Source organism: Acipenser ruthenus, chromosome 3 (assembly GCF_902713425.1).
Source record: "Acipenser ruthenus chromosome 3, fAciRut3.2 maternal haplotype, whole genome shotgun sequence".
In the NCBI taxonomy this organism is placed as follows: Eukaryota; Metazoa; Chordata; class Actinopteri; order Acipenseriformes; family Acipenseridae; genus Acipenser; species Acipenser ruthenus.
In genome coordinates, this window is record NC_081191.1 from 71,530,302 (window position 1) to 71,547,807 (window position 17,506).

A 17,506-nucleotide genomic window follows, 5' to 3' on the forward strand; every position below is an offset into this window, starting at 1 on the left:
CATTGTGACTAAAACTGATTGGCAACAAAGAGGTTAAGAATGGTTGATTTATATATTACAGAACTGAATACAAATAAATAAGTTACATGAGGGGTAGAACACATATCCATAGGAATGCATTATGACAGGTGTTTCTATGTATTTTTATAAACACTGTTTATCTGAGCACTGAATGGAAAATTATTGAATTTATTCCCTCAACTTTGTATTTTTACCAATTTTTGTGAAAAAACAATATTTTAAAGGTTTCAGGTATTAATAGGCATTGGATACACTTTTCAGCATGGATCTACAATAACATGCTAACCATAAATGATCTGATAAAATAATAATAATAATAATAATAATAATAATAATAATAATAATAATAATAATAATAATAATAAACTATGGTGGCTTTCATAAAAGTGTATTAGTTACCTCTAAAGTAATGCTACTCCAGAAGTAGTTATTACAATATTAAAACTGGGTTGCACGAGAGAAGATTAACAGATAAATGACTACTCTCAGAGTAAAAATTAATCAGAGGAGTAAATTATGCAAATTGAATAAAGTGTTCAACATTACAATCAGACATTTTTTTTTTAGTGCGGAGGTAAACTTTAGTGAGGAGGTAAGTGTCAGATGTAAATAAACTGTACTAAACTGGGTTAATCAAAATGTTTGTACTGTATTAGAAAACAGTATATAACAACGGCGATATCCATTGCTTTCCACACCATCTATCTCTTATCCCCTTTCACTACGCAAGGCCCCTTTTCAATCCCCGAAAGTTTCCTTTGCAGCAGACCCGTTCTGAACTTCTTTTCTCAGTATAGTTATTTTTTCACCGCAGTATCAAGGTCTTTTTTTTTTTTAACAAACCAAAGGGAATTTTATGAAGTTTAATAAGCAAATGTGAACTAAATAAATAAATAAATAAATAAAATGTAAAACTCATATCATATATTTGAAAGTACTTGCCAGGAATATCCTTTCTTTCCCACCTGTCCCTTAGTCCCCGAGTCAAGGACAGATATGCGCAAGGCAGTAATAATAATTAATAATATCGACACATTGTAGTCTACGCAATTTCTAGCATTTATATTTACACTTCGTAAAGAGTACCTTTGGTTTTTTTTTGGTTTTATTTTGTTTTTTTATATGGTAATCTGAAGTAGTGTTTATTGACTGTTGGCGATTGTGAGATTATACACGTAATAAAGAGGAAACATCTTAAAAAACAACTTTGTAATGCAGGTAACGATAACAAAATATAAATCCATCTTATTTTCGAGCTTTTTGTAACATACAAAGCTTATAAAATTAAAATAACAACTTGCCAAATACAAATTTGGATAAAGACATAGAATTAAACTAACCATGGCAACCTACCTTTATTTATTTTTTTATCTACATCTAGATATGGAAACCGCAACAAAAAGACAAAGGGGGAAAATTACAGCGATTTTGAAAAAAAAAAAAACTTCTTGTAAAAATTATCAGGCAGTTTAAAGCGACTACAGAGGACAGACACAATGACGTGAGAATGGAGAGAAAGAAAAAAGCATGGGTGGAAATAGAGAAGCAGTTTAGTGCGGAGGAAAGGGTTACAAAAAGGTCGTTAAAATGGCTACAGGTTGCATGGAAACAATTGAAGCAAAAGGCAAAAAAAGAAATAGCCAAAGAAACAGAAAAAAATAGAACTGGAGGCGGAGAAAGACAGACCGCCCCCCTGTCACTCATAATTAAAGAGATTACACTTCAAAACTTTGCCTATATTGAAGAGGTACCAGATAGCGATATGAGGCAGGAGGAACTAAAAATAGCATGGTCATCTCCAGAATCGGTGTCACGTCAAGTTTTTAAATTTTTTTATTTTTTATTATTGAAATACCTCAACAAAATTACAGTTGTAATCTTTATTAACACATTTTAAAACAGCTAAGATTATACACATTGTGTGTGTGTGTGTTTTTATATTTCAAGATCAATTAACTGTTCAAGGATCCAGGTACTACAGTAGGCACTGACACTACTGAAAACTGCACACACAGCCCACAACTCTGCAAAGAAAAGAGAACAGACAGCAGCATTGTTGTAGTATAGACCTCGGCAATGAAATACACCTTGTGAGAAAGGAGGCGTTCCTAAAAGAGCATGAACTGCGCATTAGGATACTAAATGAAGAGTCAGCAATGAAAATAAACGAGCATGTCTTAAAAATTGAGATATTAGAATTATTAAAAGAAAAAAAGGTGAACTAATTTAAATGTTACAGACGATCCGGAGTCTGAGGATTTTGAGCCATTTTTTTTTTTTTTTAAACAAATGCTCATCATACGGTTATAAATCTGATTGTATGTACTTAAGTTCCTATGACTTATTGTACATTGTATTAAATTATTTCAAGCAACATGTGTAGTTCCTATTTATTGTTAAATTGTAATCAATAGTTTTAAAAGTTCTTGTTAGATTTTAGTTACATTGTATTTATCACAAAATTCTTCTCTATTGCCTACAATTAGTTTCCTTCCCCATAACTTTAATCATCTACTGCTCAAACCAATTGTAACTATTAAATTATTTATTAGTAAAATACTTGTTAAACATTTCTTTTCTAGTTGACGTGCCTTTAACCTACATGAATATACACATAATTTAGGTACAAAATAGCATACTAGATGTAGATTTATAGTAGTGTGTGTAGATATGTTTATACGTTTAAAACATGCCAGTTTGATTAAATATATTTCAACTCACTTTATGAAACGTGCTGAATAATGAAAGCTCTCCGAGATACATTGTTATCCTGTTGGGCCAGAACATGAACATCTTCATCAACTTCCTGGAGTTCCTCTTCTTCCCACTCCTCTTCTCCTGCTAGTTTTGACATAAGAGGCTGTGTGGTCCAGTGGTTAAAAAAACAGGCTTGTAACCAGAAGGTCCCTGGTTCAAATCCCACCTCAGCCACTGACTCATTGTGTGACCCTGAGCAAGTCACTTAACCTCCTTGTGCTCCGTCTTTCAGGTGAGACGTAATTGTAGGTGACTCTGCAGCTGATGCATAGTTCACACACCCTAGTCTCTGTAAGTCGCCTTGGATAAAGGCGTCTGCTAAATAAACAAATAATAATAATAATAATGTTGTGCTGAACTGCTACTGCCACAATTATTACGGCACATTGAGATGGTCTAAATCTTAAACACTTTCCAAGGCAGGCAAATCTTCTTTTCAATATTCCGAACAACCTCTCTATCACTGATCTTATCTTATGGTGTGCTACATTGTAGCGATATTCAGCTCTGCTCTGTGGGTTTAGACGGGGAGTGAGAAGAAATGGGGTACAGGCATACACTGTCCCCAAGTAGAACTCCAGTAATTTCACCAGCTTCAAATCTCCCGTGTAGGGAGCTGTTTTGCCATATCCTGCAGTCATGAGTGGACCCTGGCCATCTGGCAACAATAGCAAGTATTTTCATATCTGGCCCACCAACTATTTGCACATTTATGGAGACATATCCCTTTATGTTGCGGTATATTTTTGCTTCAGGAAGACTGGGGCAGAATATTTTAACACGTGTGCAGTTAATGCAGCCCACTATCCCAGGAAAGCCAGCAGCTCTGTGGAACAGCCTTTCACAGGAGGCAGATCTTCCTCTCCTGGGAACTTTATTACTTGGAAGTAAAGGCTGGAAATTACCTTGGCAACCCTATGTACAATTCTGCAGACTGATGCCTCACTTACTCCTTGTAGGTCAGCAGATACTTTATGAAAATTTCCAGTTGCGAAAAACCTTAATGTTATAAGTACCTGATGCAGTGGGGAAACTGCTTTATTTCCATTTGTTATATGTTGTATGTTTCCAGAAATGTTCTCCACCAGTCCCTGGACTGTATATGTTGTAAAACGATATCGTTGACGAAATTCTTCTTCACTGTATATGTCAAGAGGATTGGTCCGATCTCTAAATACTCTTCCAGGTCTTGTTCTCTCTTCAAAATAAAATATGTTTTCGAAATCCAATAAATACTCATCCATATTCCAAATACTAAAAGAAAGAACAGTAGCCTACTTCTCTACTAAACCAACCTCTACCCAGGTTTAACTTACTCTCTTATTTACTTCTTTAGTAAGCTTTCTCGGCTGTGGTGAAAGCAGACTAACCTGACTCTGCTGTTTACTGTTTACTCTGAGAGTAGCTGCTCTTCAGTTACTCCACTTTTATGCAAGCCACCCTATAAGTAGCAAATAAACCTTTCTGTTCATTTTTGTGATCCAACACCAGTGTGTGCATCAATGAAAACATTGAAACACATGACAACAGCAACACAAAGCAGCGACTTTATAGCCAATGTGAATTTGCTTCATTGTGTTTTTCTATGGTCAAGGTTGACGCCGAAGATTTGAGATTAAAATGTCCCGGCTATTGTTATCACAAAACAACTTAGAACGAAAGCAGCACAGAATGTTAAACCTTTTTTTTATTTCAGGCCTTGGGGGGGGGGGGGTTGGTTGGGGGGGTTGGGGGGGTTGGAGGAGGATTGCAAAGACTAGATAGAATGCCTCAGGCCAGAAACTGTCATGCTTTGTTGGAAAATTAAAAGTTTGGACACAGCAATGATAAAAAAAAAAATCCTTTCTTTTCATAAACAGATGATTCTGCAGCCGACAGTATAAATGGAAATGAAACGGTGGCATACAGCTCCAGTGTGACTAGAGGGAGCCACTGCAGAGAGATGGTGGACGTCAACAGCAGCTGCAAAGCAACACCAGAGCAGAACGAGCAGCCCCTGAACCTTAGTGACAGCCCCCCGGCGACTGAGTACCGCTCAGAGAACCACAGCACCAATGGGAGGAGTAAATACAAAAGCCTCCTGCTGCCAGATGTCAAAACGGAGCCCAAGGAAAATGGGAGTAAGGTAAAGACTCTTTGTACTGTTTCAGGTAGTATTTCATAAGTTGAGCCAACTAACTAATTCGGAACCTCCCCCTGCCTATTGTGCCTAATTAACCACTGAATGAGTTTAACCAGACATCATCCAGTGCCACCACTAAAATGCAGGCCTACCTAGAATACAGTATTAGTGGCCTTATATTGTGCTCAATCACATGTTTTCATACTACCTTATATTTCCTCTCTTGCTGAGGGGGTGCACAAGACTGGGAGCCCTGTGTGAGAGATGGTTGCTATGTTGAGTTTGTACTGCAATGACACTTGCTGTACAGTATACTACAGGTGTTGGCTTACAGTGCCCTTCTATTACAAATAGTGTTAGTAACATGTTGACTATTGCATGCCATCATTTTTTTTTTACTCTTTTTTTCACACCAGTAATTCCTCGCATAGAAAAAAAAAACTTTTTACAAAGGCTTCTAATTTGAAGTTTAGAGTTTTTATAGAGTTCAGCTCCATATTCTTCATAGGTTCAGCAGTGGGTTTAGTTTATACAGTGCCTTGCATAAGTATTCATCCCCCTTGGACTTTTCCACATTTTGTAGTGTTACAACCTGGAATTAAAATTGATTTAATTAGGATTTTTTGTCACTGATCTACACAAAATAGTCCATAATGTCGAAGTGGGGAAAAAAATCTACATATTTTTCAAAATATTTTTTACAAATAAAAAACTGAAAAGTCTTGATTGCATAAGTATTCACCCCCTTTGCTGTGACACCCCTAAATAAGCTCTGGTGCAACCAATTGCCTTCAGAAGTCACATAATTAGTTGAATGGAGTCCACATGTGTGCAATTAAAGTGTCACACAATCTCAGATTAAATACACCTGTTTCTGGAAGGCCCCAGAGTTTGTTAGACAGCATATCTAAACAAACAATATCATGAAGACCAAGGAGCTATCAAATCAAGTCCGGGATGAAGTTCTGGAGAAGCACCAATCAGGGTTGGGTTATAAAAAAATATCCCAAACTTTGAACATTCCCCAGAGCACCGTTAAATCCATTATTAAAACATGGAAAGAATATGGCACAACCGTGACTCTGCCTAGAGAAGGCCGTCCACCAAAACTCAGTGACCAGGTAAGGAGGGCATTAGTCAGAGAAGCAACCAAGAGGCCAATGGTAACTCTGAAGGAGCGGGAGAGATCCACAGCTGAGATGGGAGAAACTGTCCATGGGACAACTATAACCTGGACGCTCCACAAAGCTGGGCTTTATGGAAGAGTGGCGAGAAGAAAGCCATTGCTGAAAAAAACCCATATCAAATCCCATTTGGATTTTGCCAAAAGGCATGTGGGAGACACAGTAAACATGTGGAAAAAGGTTCTCTGGTCTGATGAGACCAAAATTGAACTTTTTGGCCTTAGCGTAAAACGCTATGTGTGGCGCAAAGCCAACACTGCTCATCACCCTGAGAACACCATCCCCACGGTGAAGCATGGTGGTGGCAGCATCATGTTATGGGGATGCTTTTCATTGGCAGGGACTGGGAAACTGGTCAGGATTGAGGGCAAGATGGATGGAGCCAAATACAGGGAAATTCTAGAGGAAAACCTGTTTCAGTCTGCAAGAGACCTGGGACTGGGGCAGAGGTTCACCTTCCAGCAGGACAATGACCCTAAACACACAGCCAAAGCTACACTGGAGTGGTTTAAAAACAAGAACCTGAATGTCTTAGAATGGCCCAGTCAAAGCCCAGACCTCAATCCGATTGAGAATCTTAGGCAAGACTTGAAAATTGCTGTTCACCAACGGTCCCCATCCAACTTGACAGAGCTTGAGCAATTTTGCCAAGAAGAATGGGCAAAAATTGCAGGATCCAGATGTGCAAAGCTGGTAGAGACTTACCCAAAAAGACTCACAGCTGTAATTGCTGCCAAAGGTGCTTCTACCAAGTATTGACTCAGGGGGGTGAATACTTCTGCAACCAACAAATGTCTTTTTTTTTTTGTTTAATTCACTTTTGTGTCACAATAAAAAATATTTTGCACCTTCAAGGTGTTAAGTATCTTGTGTAAATCAAATGGTAAAAATCCCAATTAAATCCATTTTAATTCCAGGTTGTAACACTACAAAATGTGGAAAAGTCCAAGGGGGGTGAATACTTATGCAAGGCACTGTAGGTGTACAAATATCACTAAAGCAATGGATATACTGTAACAAAATAAGCAATAGCTGAAATGCGACACTACAGCCTTAAAATAGTTTTTTTGTTGTTGTTCTTTTTATAGTCATATCATTGTTTTTACTCCACGCACCTCTTACATTTTTACTCTTACAAGTAATGGCAGTTATAATTAAACTTGACTGGTTTTACGGTACATATATATACCACGCTCAAAGTTTCTGTTGAATTAATGGTATCTAAACATAGGACATAGGATTTAAATCTAATTAAAAATACATATTCCATCTAATCCTACTAAATATGTATAACCCCAAACAAACCTCCATTGTTATACATCCTACGTACTGCATGTGCACTGTATAACTTCATCAGGGTGTGGCAGGACGGCTGAGTAATGACATCCCCAGACCAGGAAGCTGACAGAGACACAGGCAGGTATTACGGGTGACAGCGCTGGTGCGCGTATTTATTGCAACCAAAAATAAATAAAACACTTTTACAAAAACACACAGCTCACAGAGCAAAATAACAGTTCAAACAAAACAAAGTCTTGAACACATAAAACAAAACAATGCTTAGGTCAGACTAGGCAGTTGCCTTCACTGATCCTATGACCCTATCGCGCTGGTCCTTCCAGCACGCGTAGCACTTGTTTGTTTTCCACTCTTTACTTTCGTTTTGTTCTCTTTCACTTCTCGCTCGCTCACGTTCCTCCTCCTTGAACACCTGCCTTGACAACAAATGCTGCAGGGTTTTGTACATGTGACCATCTCCAGATCAGCAATAAATTAATCAAACAGGAGAAGGTCACATTCTGCACAGGTTTTTTATCGACTGCCGATCTGTTAATAATGAATTTGCTGCCGACCACACATTCGCACGAGATGTCTGGCAGAGTCGAGCTGCCACCATCGCCTCTGCCAGACCACATTTAAACTAAATAATAACAACAATAAACCACCACCTTCAAATCACCCAATACAACCCAACACAATACATTTCTCAGCAGGGCTGTTCTGCCCTGCCACACAGGGTTATAGACACAAAGTTTTAAAAAGGCAGTGACTTGTGTTCAGTTCTGGATTTTAAGCCAGAACAATGAGGCATACAATAGTGGCTACATGGACAAGACATGGCTGTCTATGGATAAATGGTGTTACAAAAAATTTCCACAGCATGGGGTAAGCCTCGAAGGGGGAATGTATTGGCAGCTGCAAATGATTGCTGCTATCAGTGCTTTTTGCTGATTTCTTACGAACCCCAGCATCGATGGGTAAATTGGGTGAGTAAATGAAATGAGAAACAGCAGCCCCATCCCTTCTGCACTCACCAGCTGCACACATTAATGGCTAGTGAATAATCAGGGGCACATTTTATTGTAATAAGAAAATAACAGTGTGGTCAGCTTTCAGATGGGTGTTCACCCAAGAACAAAGCTATGCAGTTCAGCAACAGGCAAGAGAATGATTCTTTAACTTCTATTTTCAGTGTTTAAATGGTTAAATCAAGAATTGGCAGTGATGGATATACACTACAACACTGATAGACATAGTAACTTTTCACACAAGTTAAATAACCAAAAGATATAAAGAAATAAATGAAACCAGTGCAGGCACATTCAGAGGGTCCTCAAAACCGCACAGAACCTGAAAGTGCACAGAACCTGAAAGTTTATAACATCTACAGTTGTCTAATATATAATATCCTACAAGTATGCCAACATTAATCGGTTGAGATGATGCACCACAATAACAGTTTGACTATACACAGCGTAGGTAAGAATGTGAAAGAGTGATATTTTTTATAAAATCGAGAGATTATCACATTACAGCCAATTACACCATCCTCAGATTGCTCCGTTGCCATAGGATATGTCACGATACACTACAGCTTTTGATATCTGTAGTGCATGACATGGAACCAGTTGAGCTGGAAAAAAAGACATTCCATCACTACGGCAACCATGGAGACTAGTGCAGAAGAGAGCAAAGTAAAAAGCTAAAATGTCTAGATTCATTAAAGTATCCAAGAATAAAAAGCAACCAAATGGAAACAGAACATGTTTTAAGGTATTTTTCTATAAAGTAATGGTGTATAAAAGCGATGACTTGTTTTAAGTGCAGTAAACAGGCCTCGTTGTTTATTACAATTGGGAATGTTTACCTCCTCTTATACTATGTTTAAAAAACAATTATCACTTAAATGTTATCTGAAACGTTGGATGCAAAATGAAGGCTGTTATCCTGTTCACCACCTACAGTGTGACAGACAGACAGGCAGACAGTACAGCACATTTAGTAGTTTTTACTTTCAGTTAAATACATATTAAAGTGATAGGGGAGATAAACTACTAAGGTTATACAATCTGAACCAGATTTAACACTTTAATAGCCAATTACGTGACATAAATGGAATTAAATGGCAGGATTTTATTTGGAAACCATATGCATCCTTGTGGCAAGGTGCCGGCCTTGGACACCTTGAAGTCCCTGTTCTTGGCCCGAGACTTTGCGCGAGACTTTGCAGATTTTAAGGAGGGACTGGGCCATTGAGACCATGTTTGCTGTGCACAAGGGGGGGGGGGGGGGTATGTGGCAGGGTGCCCGCTCCTTTGTGTATATATGTGTTTATTGTTTTGATATGTATTATATTACGGCAAAAAGCCATACTTTGTCTTGTGTATTGTTTGGCCAGACGAGTGAGAAGCCGCCGCCATTGTGTGCTTATATTTTAAATACCTTGTGGGAATGCGTGACTGATCAGCTACTAAGTATATAATTAGCTGACAATCACGCATCCATAGTAAACTCGTGCAAAAGGTGACCGAGGGATGAGTGTTTTTTTTTAGTTAACTGTAATGATAATGAAAATGTCTATTAACAAACATAAATCATATCCGTTAATATTAACTGTAACTATAACTAAAAAATAATGTAAAACGATAATGAAATAGTAACATTGCTACTTTTCGATTGTAATCGGTAAAGCTTGTTAAACATCGAATTCCCAAAAATATGAGTTTGACTGAAATACATTTATATAGGATAAATGTGTATAAAACCACTCGCTATTTTTTATTTTCTTACCAAAAATAATCATTTAGAAATCATCTCTAGTTTGTGTAGTTTTTATACTTGCTGTCTGGCCCATCTCCGTTCCGCTCTGGCTAGATGTCGTCAGTCAACTCAGTGGTCCCTTAAGATGCTACTGTAGTTTCACTGTCAGTCATTTCATCCTGTTATGTAGAAATTAGCAGGTTAAGGAGTAGGTAAGCTTTTGCTACAGTGACAGTTACTAGTTTGTTTTGAAAATGGGGCGCAAGAGGAAAACACTTAATAGAGGCGTAGCGTACACTGAGGCAGCCGCCTTAGTAAAAAATCAGCGAGGTACATTAAAACAAACAAACAAAAAAAAAGTACAAAAATATATCTAAAGATTTTTTTAATTATGTACTCACTTACATTTTTAAGACTGGCATATAATCGACATGTTTTCATATTATTATTATTTTTTATTTGCCATTTCTTCTTAACATTATAGTGATCTTAGGCTGTATATAACTTTGACGACCGGGGTATTGAAATCTCCCGTCAAACAGATATGTTCGCTTCTTGCGCAATGGCAACGCCTTTCCTCACCCCCGATATAACGATTCATAGCTGTAGTACTTTTCATGTATTGTATTTGATGCCATGAGTATAAAAAAATTCTAATTCTATTTATAAATTCACTGTTTGATAACAGCAGTTTAAAAAAAAAAAAAAGTTATTTTCCTAATGGTTTCGTTAGAGAAAAAAATCCAAGGAAGTACTGTTTTAATACCGATGATTTTTTTTTTTATATATAAATCGTATTCAGCATCTTTAAACAGCTTGTTTGGTGGTACAGTAACAACACACTGGATACTGAAGTAAACTGCAGCTACGTTCCAGCATGAATGTGACAGCGCGCCTCGTTCAACCTTGACCTCTGTACACCAGAAGCAGTTTAAAGTATATTTATGTAAATTTAAAGGAACATTGTCTGTGTTTGATTTTATATTATATTATAAGTGTATTGGTTTGGTTATCAAACAAACAAAAAAATACCTTTTTGCCCCGCCCCTAGTGTAAAACTAAAAATTCTCCTACAGCATATGGACAATCCGTGTTTTCCGCAGCAAACGGATTCCTCGGGTCCCTGTTCATGACGAGAAAGAGTTTAACTGAGTGCATCCTTTCGATATGTTTGGTGTAGCAGCAGTATGGGTAAAAATAGACTGAATGGCCTTGCCCTGCTATATGTCCACAAAGACATGTCCCAGGAAGAAGTGTTACAGCGTTTTGATAGATCAGGCCATAGGAGGATTGGCAAACTATTTAAAGTAAAGCCTTCTAAATCAGTGTTTTTAATCGTGGCATCATATAGTCTCAGCAGTCCGATCAGTCTTAGCACTAGTATCAGCAATCTTACCTGTTCCAGCAGCGGCAGCACCAGTCTTACCAGTTCTAGTAGTGGCAGCACCAGTCTTACCAGTCCCAGCAGTAGCAGCACCAGTCCCAGCAGTGGCCGCACCAGTGTTACCAGTTCCAGTTGTAGCATCAGTGTCACCAGTCTCAGCATTAACTGCAGTAGCAGTGAACCAAATGCATGTCTCAATGAAGATATAAACCCATCTACTTATCCATATTTATAAGTTCTGTTGTTCTTGTCCTTTTAATATCACATTTCTAACAGTGTGAATAGAGTAATTTTAGGGTGGTGTTGTTTTTGCTGGGAGATTTGTTTAAAAAAATATGTGTCATGAAATTTCAAACATCATCCAAGGTGGGTCATTGGGTAAAAACAGTTAGTGACTTATATTGCTTTGTAGTTTGCATTAATAGTCTCCAGGCTTCATGAACAGGATATGCAGGGGGGTTTTTAAGACAAAAATTAGATTTCCCAAAAATCTATTCCTAGCTGCGCCCCTGCTTAATGAATATTGTCCACAATACCATGATCGACGGCTGAAGTCACTGCAGCAGGACGAAGCAGGCCCATCTGCCTTGCCTTCCAGTGACTCTGAATCTAGCTGTGCTGAAGCAGGAGAGGGGCGGACCTCAGACTCTGAATAATAAGTGCAAGTTAGTTATGTTCAGCTATCTCTAGTTTTGTTCTGTGCATATTATTTTTACCTGTAAATTTATGCTATAAAAGTCTGTCTAATACACTTTTATATGCTGCGGTTTCTGCGGTTTATTTGAGACCATTTTTAAATGTGTGTAGGATCTTTATCTATACATATAGCTCTGCTGTGACCAAATGTTATTTCAATTAAAATGTTGGTAACCATTGTTTTTGTTGCGTGGTGAATATGATAAAGGGGTTTTGCTAAATGAGGCGTTTCTCAATGGCATAAAAAGTCTGTTTTTTAAAGCATAAAGGTCGATTTCACCCATTCTGTGCTTGAATGGAAAAATAAAGATAGAAAAAACTTGGTAAATTCTTTAATAAAAGTTAATAAAAAAAAAAAAACGAGTGCGATATTACATGTATGGAATGAAAATGTATCTTGCGATAAAGCTGTTATCTGAATAAGAATGGTAATGTAAGCCTATAGAAAATGTACATAGTAATATGAGTTTTTGTTTCAATATGGTCCATATTCATAAAGCATTTTCAACCAAAATCAAAAATAAGCATTTGAACTGCCTATAGGGACTGTTAAATTAGCACATGAAAGATTTATCTGACACTACAACTTCTTTTTGTTGTTTTCCAATAAGGAAAAAAAGGTAAATGCTTTATAAATATGGCCCTACAGTATGTGTTCTCCAAATCTCTTGGAAAGCCTGTGAGTCAGGGACATTTTGTATTGTACAGAAAAAGGCAAATGTTTTATTTTTATTTTTTATTCACTGTTTTTTTTTTTACCATTGATTCGGGCAAGTTGCTTATATACTTAACCCTTCTAATGCCTTATTTTCATCAGGCTTTGAGGGTCTACTTAAACATTTACAACTGCAAATTAAATGGCTTCATTATTTTTCCTAAAGTTAGTTTAATGTAAAAATCTAAATATAGCTTTTGTAAATTGTTGATTAAAAATCAAGCTGAAATAAACAGCTTGCTTTTTACTACTTGTTTCCATCACACATCATGTATTTGACTAGTACTGAAGTGTGTGGGGGGCTGTACAGCAAGACTTGGCTAGTAAATGGTAATCTCTGATCAATACGTTTTTGTGGTTGGCTATCCTAAGGTGTGTACTGTGAAGAGGTGTAGAGCCTGGCATTACCCAAGTTATTTTTACCTCGACAGATTTCAAGGTCATCACCACTCTGTTAACTGTAATAATAACTAAATAATAACTAAAATTATATTTAGTTAACTGTAATAATAACTATAACTAAAATAAAAAAAATAAAATCATAACTATAACTATAACTAAAAAAAACACTGCGAGGGATCAAACAATAATTGATAGCTAGTTGACCCCTCGGTCACTAATGTAAAGAGCTGCAGTTTGGCCTCACAGGGAAGAGAGTGTTCAGGGAGTAGTGACCGGGAGCAGGGAGAGGTAAAAGAGAAGAAATCTAACAATTGCTAAGCGTGCTGGTTATTAAACCAGCACAATACTTGTTATTGTTTGTTGTCGGTCTGTTTGGCCAAAGTGCCCTTTTCTTTTATGTTTTTGTTTAAATCTTTTATTTGTTTTTGTTAATAAAAAGCTGAGCGCCGCAGCATCTCAGTTTAAACCCCAGTCTGCTGTGTTGTGCTGCAATTACTTTCTGGTTTGATGTCACCACACACATCATCCTTGTCACAATCCTCCATATGCATCTTATGACTCAAAAGTCATAAAATCCCAGGGGAAAGACTTACACAATCGCTATAATGACACAAGTATAATTTAAAAGATTTTATTTGTAATTTTCTGTCCAAATACAGAACTGAAGTCCAGAATATGCTGCAGGGGATGCAAAAGGTGTGTTTAAACTTACAACTCGGACCATAGCTGGTTTATTAAAAGATTCTTATTAGCCACCCCTTTTACACTTGGGCACAAACCTAAGCAGGCTTTGGCCCCATATGAACGTGCATAGCACCTGAATTGTAGTGTGTGCCCGTTAACGTCATATTGTCCACGCCTTGCATGAAGACATTTCCCCATCCCCAAAATGCAAAGGCAGAAGTGTTTAAATCAAGAACAAGCCTGTCATTTGTGTCACTTGTGAGTTTCTACTTCAAGGTGGTCGTTTCGTGCTAATCAAGATTTCATTTTACCATCAGAAATGAAGAGAATCATCGAAAACTTGCATATTGTGGACAGTATATGGACAGTTAAAGAAACAGGTGTTATTATTATTTGTTTATTTAGCAGACGCCTTTAGACACAGATAAGCTGTGTTTCAAATGGAGATAGGAACATAATTCAAACAGGCCCCATGCTAAAATAAAAAGGGTCTGGTGTGGGTGGAGTGACTTTTTGACTATACGAATGATGATGGAGCCCAGTGTGCTGCTAGGGATTGCTGTGGTTTTAGAGGATGGAAGGGATAATGTAGATGCCCCCCAGTATAGAATCGCAGATGTTGCCGAAGGTATATTATTATTATTTATTTCTTAGCAGACGCCCTTATCCGAGGCGACTTACAATTGTTACAAGATATCACATTATTTTTACATACAATTACCCATTTATACAGTTGGGTTTTTACTGGAACAATCTAGGTAAAGTACCTTGCTCAAGGGTACAGCAGCAGTGTCCCCCACCTGGGATTGAACCCACGACCCTCCGGTCAAGAGTCCAGAGTCCTAATCACTACTCCACACTGTATACCTCACAGGTGTATCGTCAAAGGGATACCTGTTTGGACCTTATAGAAGAGCAAGTGCTACAAGGTATTGAATGGATAAAGCTATGATATTGTATTTATCTGATGAACTTAAAGATTTAGAGTAAAGCACCCTGAGGGGTCATGCATTGCCTGTATCACTCACAGCCTTGTCATTCTTTGCCACTGGTTGTTTTATAAGTAGGGCTTCTGTTTTTTGTTTTTTTATTAATTTTAATTTTCTGTGTTTATTTATAGCTATTTTGAGTTTTATGTAGATACCCCAAAATCTTTTTATTTTTATTTTTCAGGACTTTAGTTTTTTATATAATGTATGAAATTACTCTTTTTTGTTTACTTTCCAAAATGTGGTTGTTTTTTTTCTGTCACAATATGTGTAGTAACTCGACAGTACTTGCACCTTCTTTCCTTTGCTGTCTTCCACAACGAAATCCTTATGGTCACAGGCACATTCTTCTGGGGTTTTTGTGTGTAGGCATTTTTTTTACATTTCGCCACAATTTGCTGTTTTAAATCCTACCAATCAAACTGTAATATAACTTTAAATCATGCAAACAATCCTCCTTTTCTAACTGTAATCTCGTTTTAAATCTCACAAGCGGATCCTCCAATAGAAATGTAGGAATTTGCTGCCACTCAGTAGTTGGGGTGGGTTTAAAGTATACAGAACAAATCAATACTAGATACAAGTCAGGAAGGAGGGACATTGCTCAACTGCACTGGGAAAGGTAGTTTGTTTTTGTTTTTTTGTAGTAAGTTTTTTTCTGTTTTTTTTTTTACTAGGAAAAGATATACACCAATTTCATTTTTTTTTTGTATCAGGGGTGCTTTATTGGTGTTTATCAGTTAAAACCAGAAGTCAGAAGCCCTATTTATATGATATCCTATTAAATATTAACTTTACTTTTTTTCACCCTATCCTGATGTACCTGCTTTATTATTATGTTTATTATTGTTTTTCTCTGCCTTTACTACCTTTCAATCCCATCTGTCCATGATTGAAATCTTGAAATGACATAAACACTGTCATTTGCGTCATTAACATATGTTTCTCATTTAAATACTGCATAGCTACTCTAGCACCTTTATGTAATTTGCACCCATTCCACCTCCTGGAAAACATCTGAAAAGTTTTTCATTTTTTGATGGAAACAACATTCGGGATAACAGTCAGGTTAAAACAAATGAAGCCAGTGAGTTTTGGACTGTCGGAAGCCACTTTTGCTATTCAGGGCCATAGTGTTTAAATTACACAATGCCCCAAAACCTTATCTGGAGCACTGCTGACAACTCTTCTTATATGTACTGTAAATGTAAACAATAACTCCCCTTTATTTTCTTACCCATGAAAAAGATTTATTTTTGTTACTCAACAAAAGCAAAACTTTTAACAAGTTTATTCACCATATACTAATAAAGTCTTTCATAAATCAGAATATTTCCTTCTACTGGGAAATACAGTTTTTTGTTTAAAAGTAAAGTGCTTTTGGACCTGAAGCTAGTGCGTTAAATACATGGCATGACACTTAATATTATACAGTTTGAAAAATAAATTAAATTGATTAAACTTCCACAAGCTTGCAGCTTTATTTTTCAAATTGTATAGTGCCGTGATGCATATAATTAAACAAGCGCTATGTTAACCACTTTTGAGATGGCTAGGCCTTGGACTGCTATATTAACTCTACAAAAAAAGACCTAAGCCAGCTTGGCTAGTGTAAACTGGGTAAAAGTAAAAAAAAATAATTTCATGTTCACACTGGAGATTGTTTATAAAAATCTCTGCACAAGAACAGTGTGGGGTCAGGTGCAGCTAAGGATAAGATTCAATAAAGAAGTTATACAAGAAGATTCCTCTGCTGATGTAAAGGTCAGTGTGCTGCTGGGGTGCTCTCTTCAGGGGGCAGGTCACTTCCAGCCTTCTCCTCTGTGTGCCATTGATTCTCCTCATCTTCACAGAATGGATGGTTTAGTAATCTCAGTGGTGATGCAGGCCAGCCTGGTTAAGCAGTGGAAAATTACACACGCACACACATACACACACACACACACACACACACATCCTCATGGTTTTAGAGCTTTTAAAGGGGCATGAAAGGCAGATATCTTTAATTAAATATTTGTAGAAGGGGAAAAGCCAGTGGTTTTAGTGTCTGCTAGTGTATGCTGAAAGGAGAGAAAAGGACAGCAAAGGCCTCAGGTTATTTCTTTGATATACAAACATTGACTGTCAACTGATTTTACAGCATGAGTGACTGATGACATTCCCATCACCAGTGGATTAAAATCTGTGCATTGAATTCAGCAGTCATGCATGTAGCAAATACTGTATATTCTGGGAATGGTTTTATTTGTGGAGGGGGGCCTGTTAAATATAAAGTACTGAATGAACTATCACATTCCTATCTGTCCCACATACAAAGGGAAGAGAAATGAAAGCTGTATTGGTCATAGGATATCAGAAAAGCCACCCTTTGAGTTTTTGGTGATTCAACATGTTGTCCAATACATTTGAAACTGGTGCAATAAAGCGAGTTAAAGAGCCAGTATCAGTCTGTATACATTATAACAATACCTGTAAGATGTATTTGACCATGCTGTGCTGATTTCTATCTTC

At 37.2% G+C, this 17,506-nt stretch overlaps 1 protein-coding gene across 3 annotated transcripts in view; it reads left to right on the forward strand.

The window, feature by feature from the left end:
- The window catches only part of LOC117435799 (nucleolar protein 4-like), a 94,742-nt gene that overhangs the window by 35,954 nt on the left and 41,282 nt on the right, over positions 1–17,506 (forward strand). For all 3 annotated transcript variants that reach the window (XM_034059233.3, XM_034059234.3, XM_034059235.3), the window contains exon 6: positions 4,638–4,903. In XM_034059233.3, the coding sequence (XP_033915124.1) occupies positions 4,638–4,903 (266 nt within the window). The remainder of the gene's footprint in view (positions 1–4,637; positions 4,904–17,506) is intronic.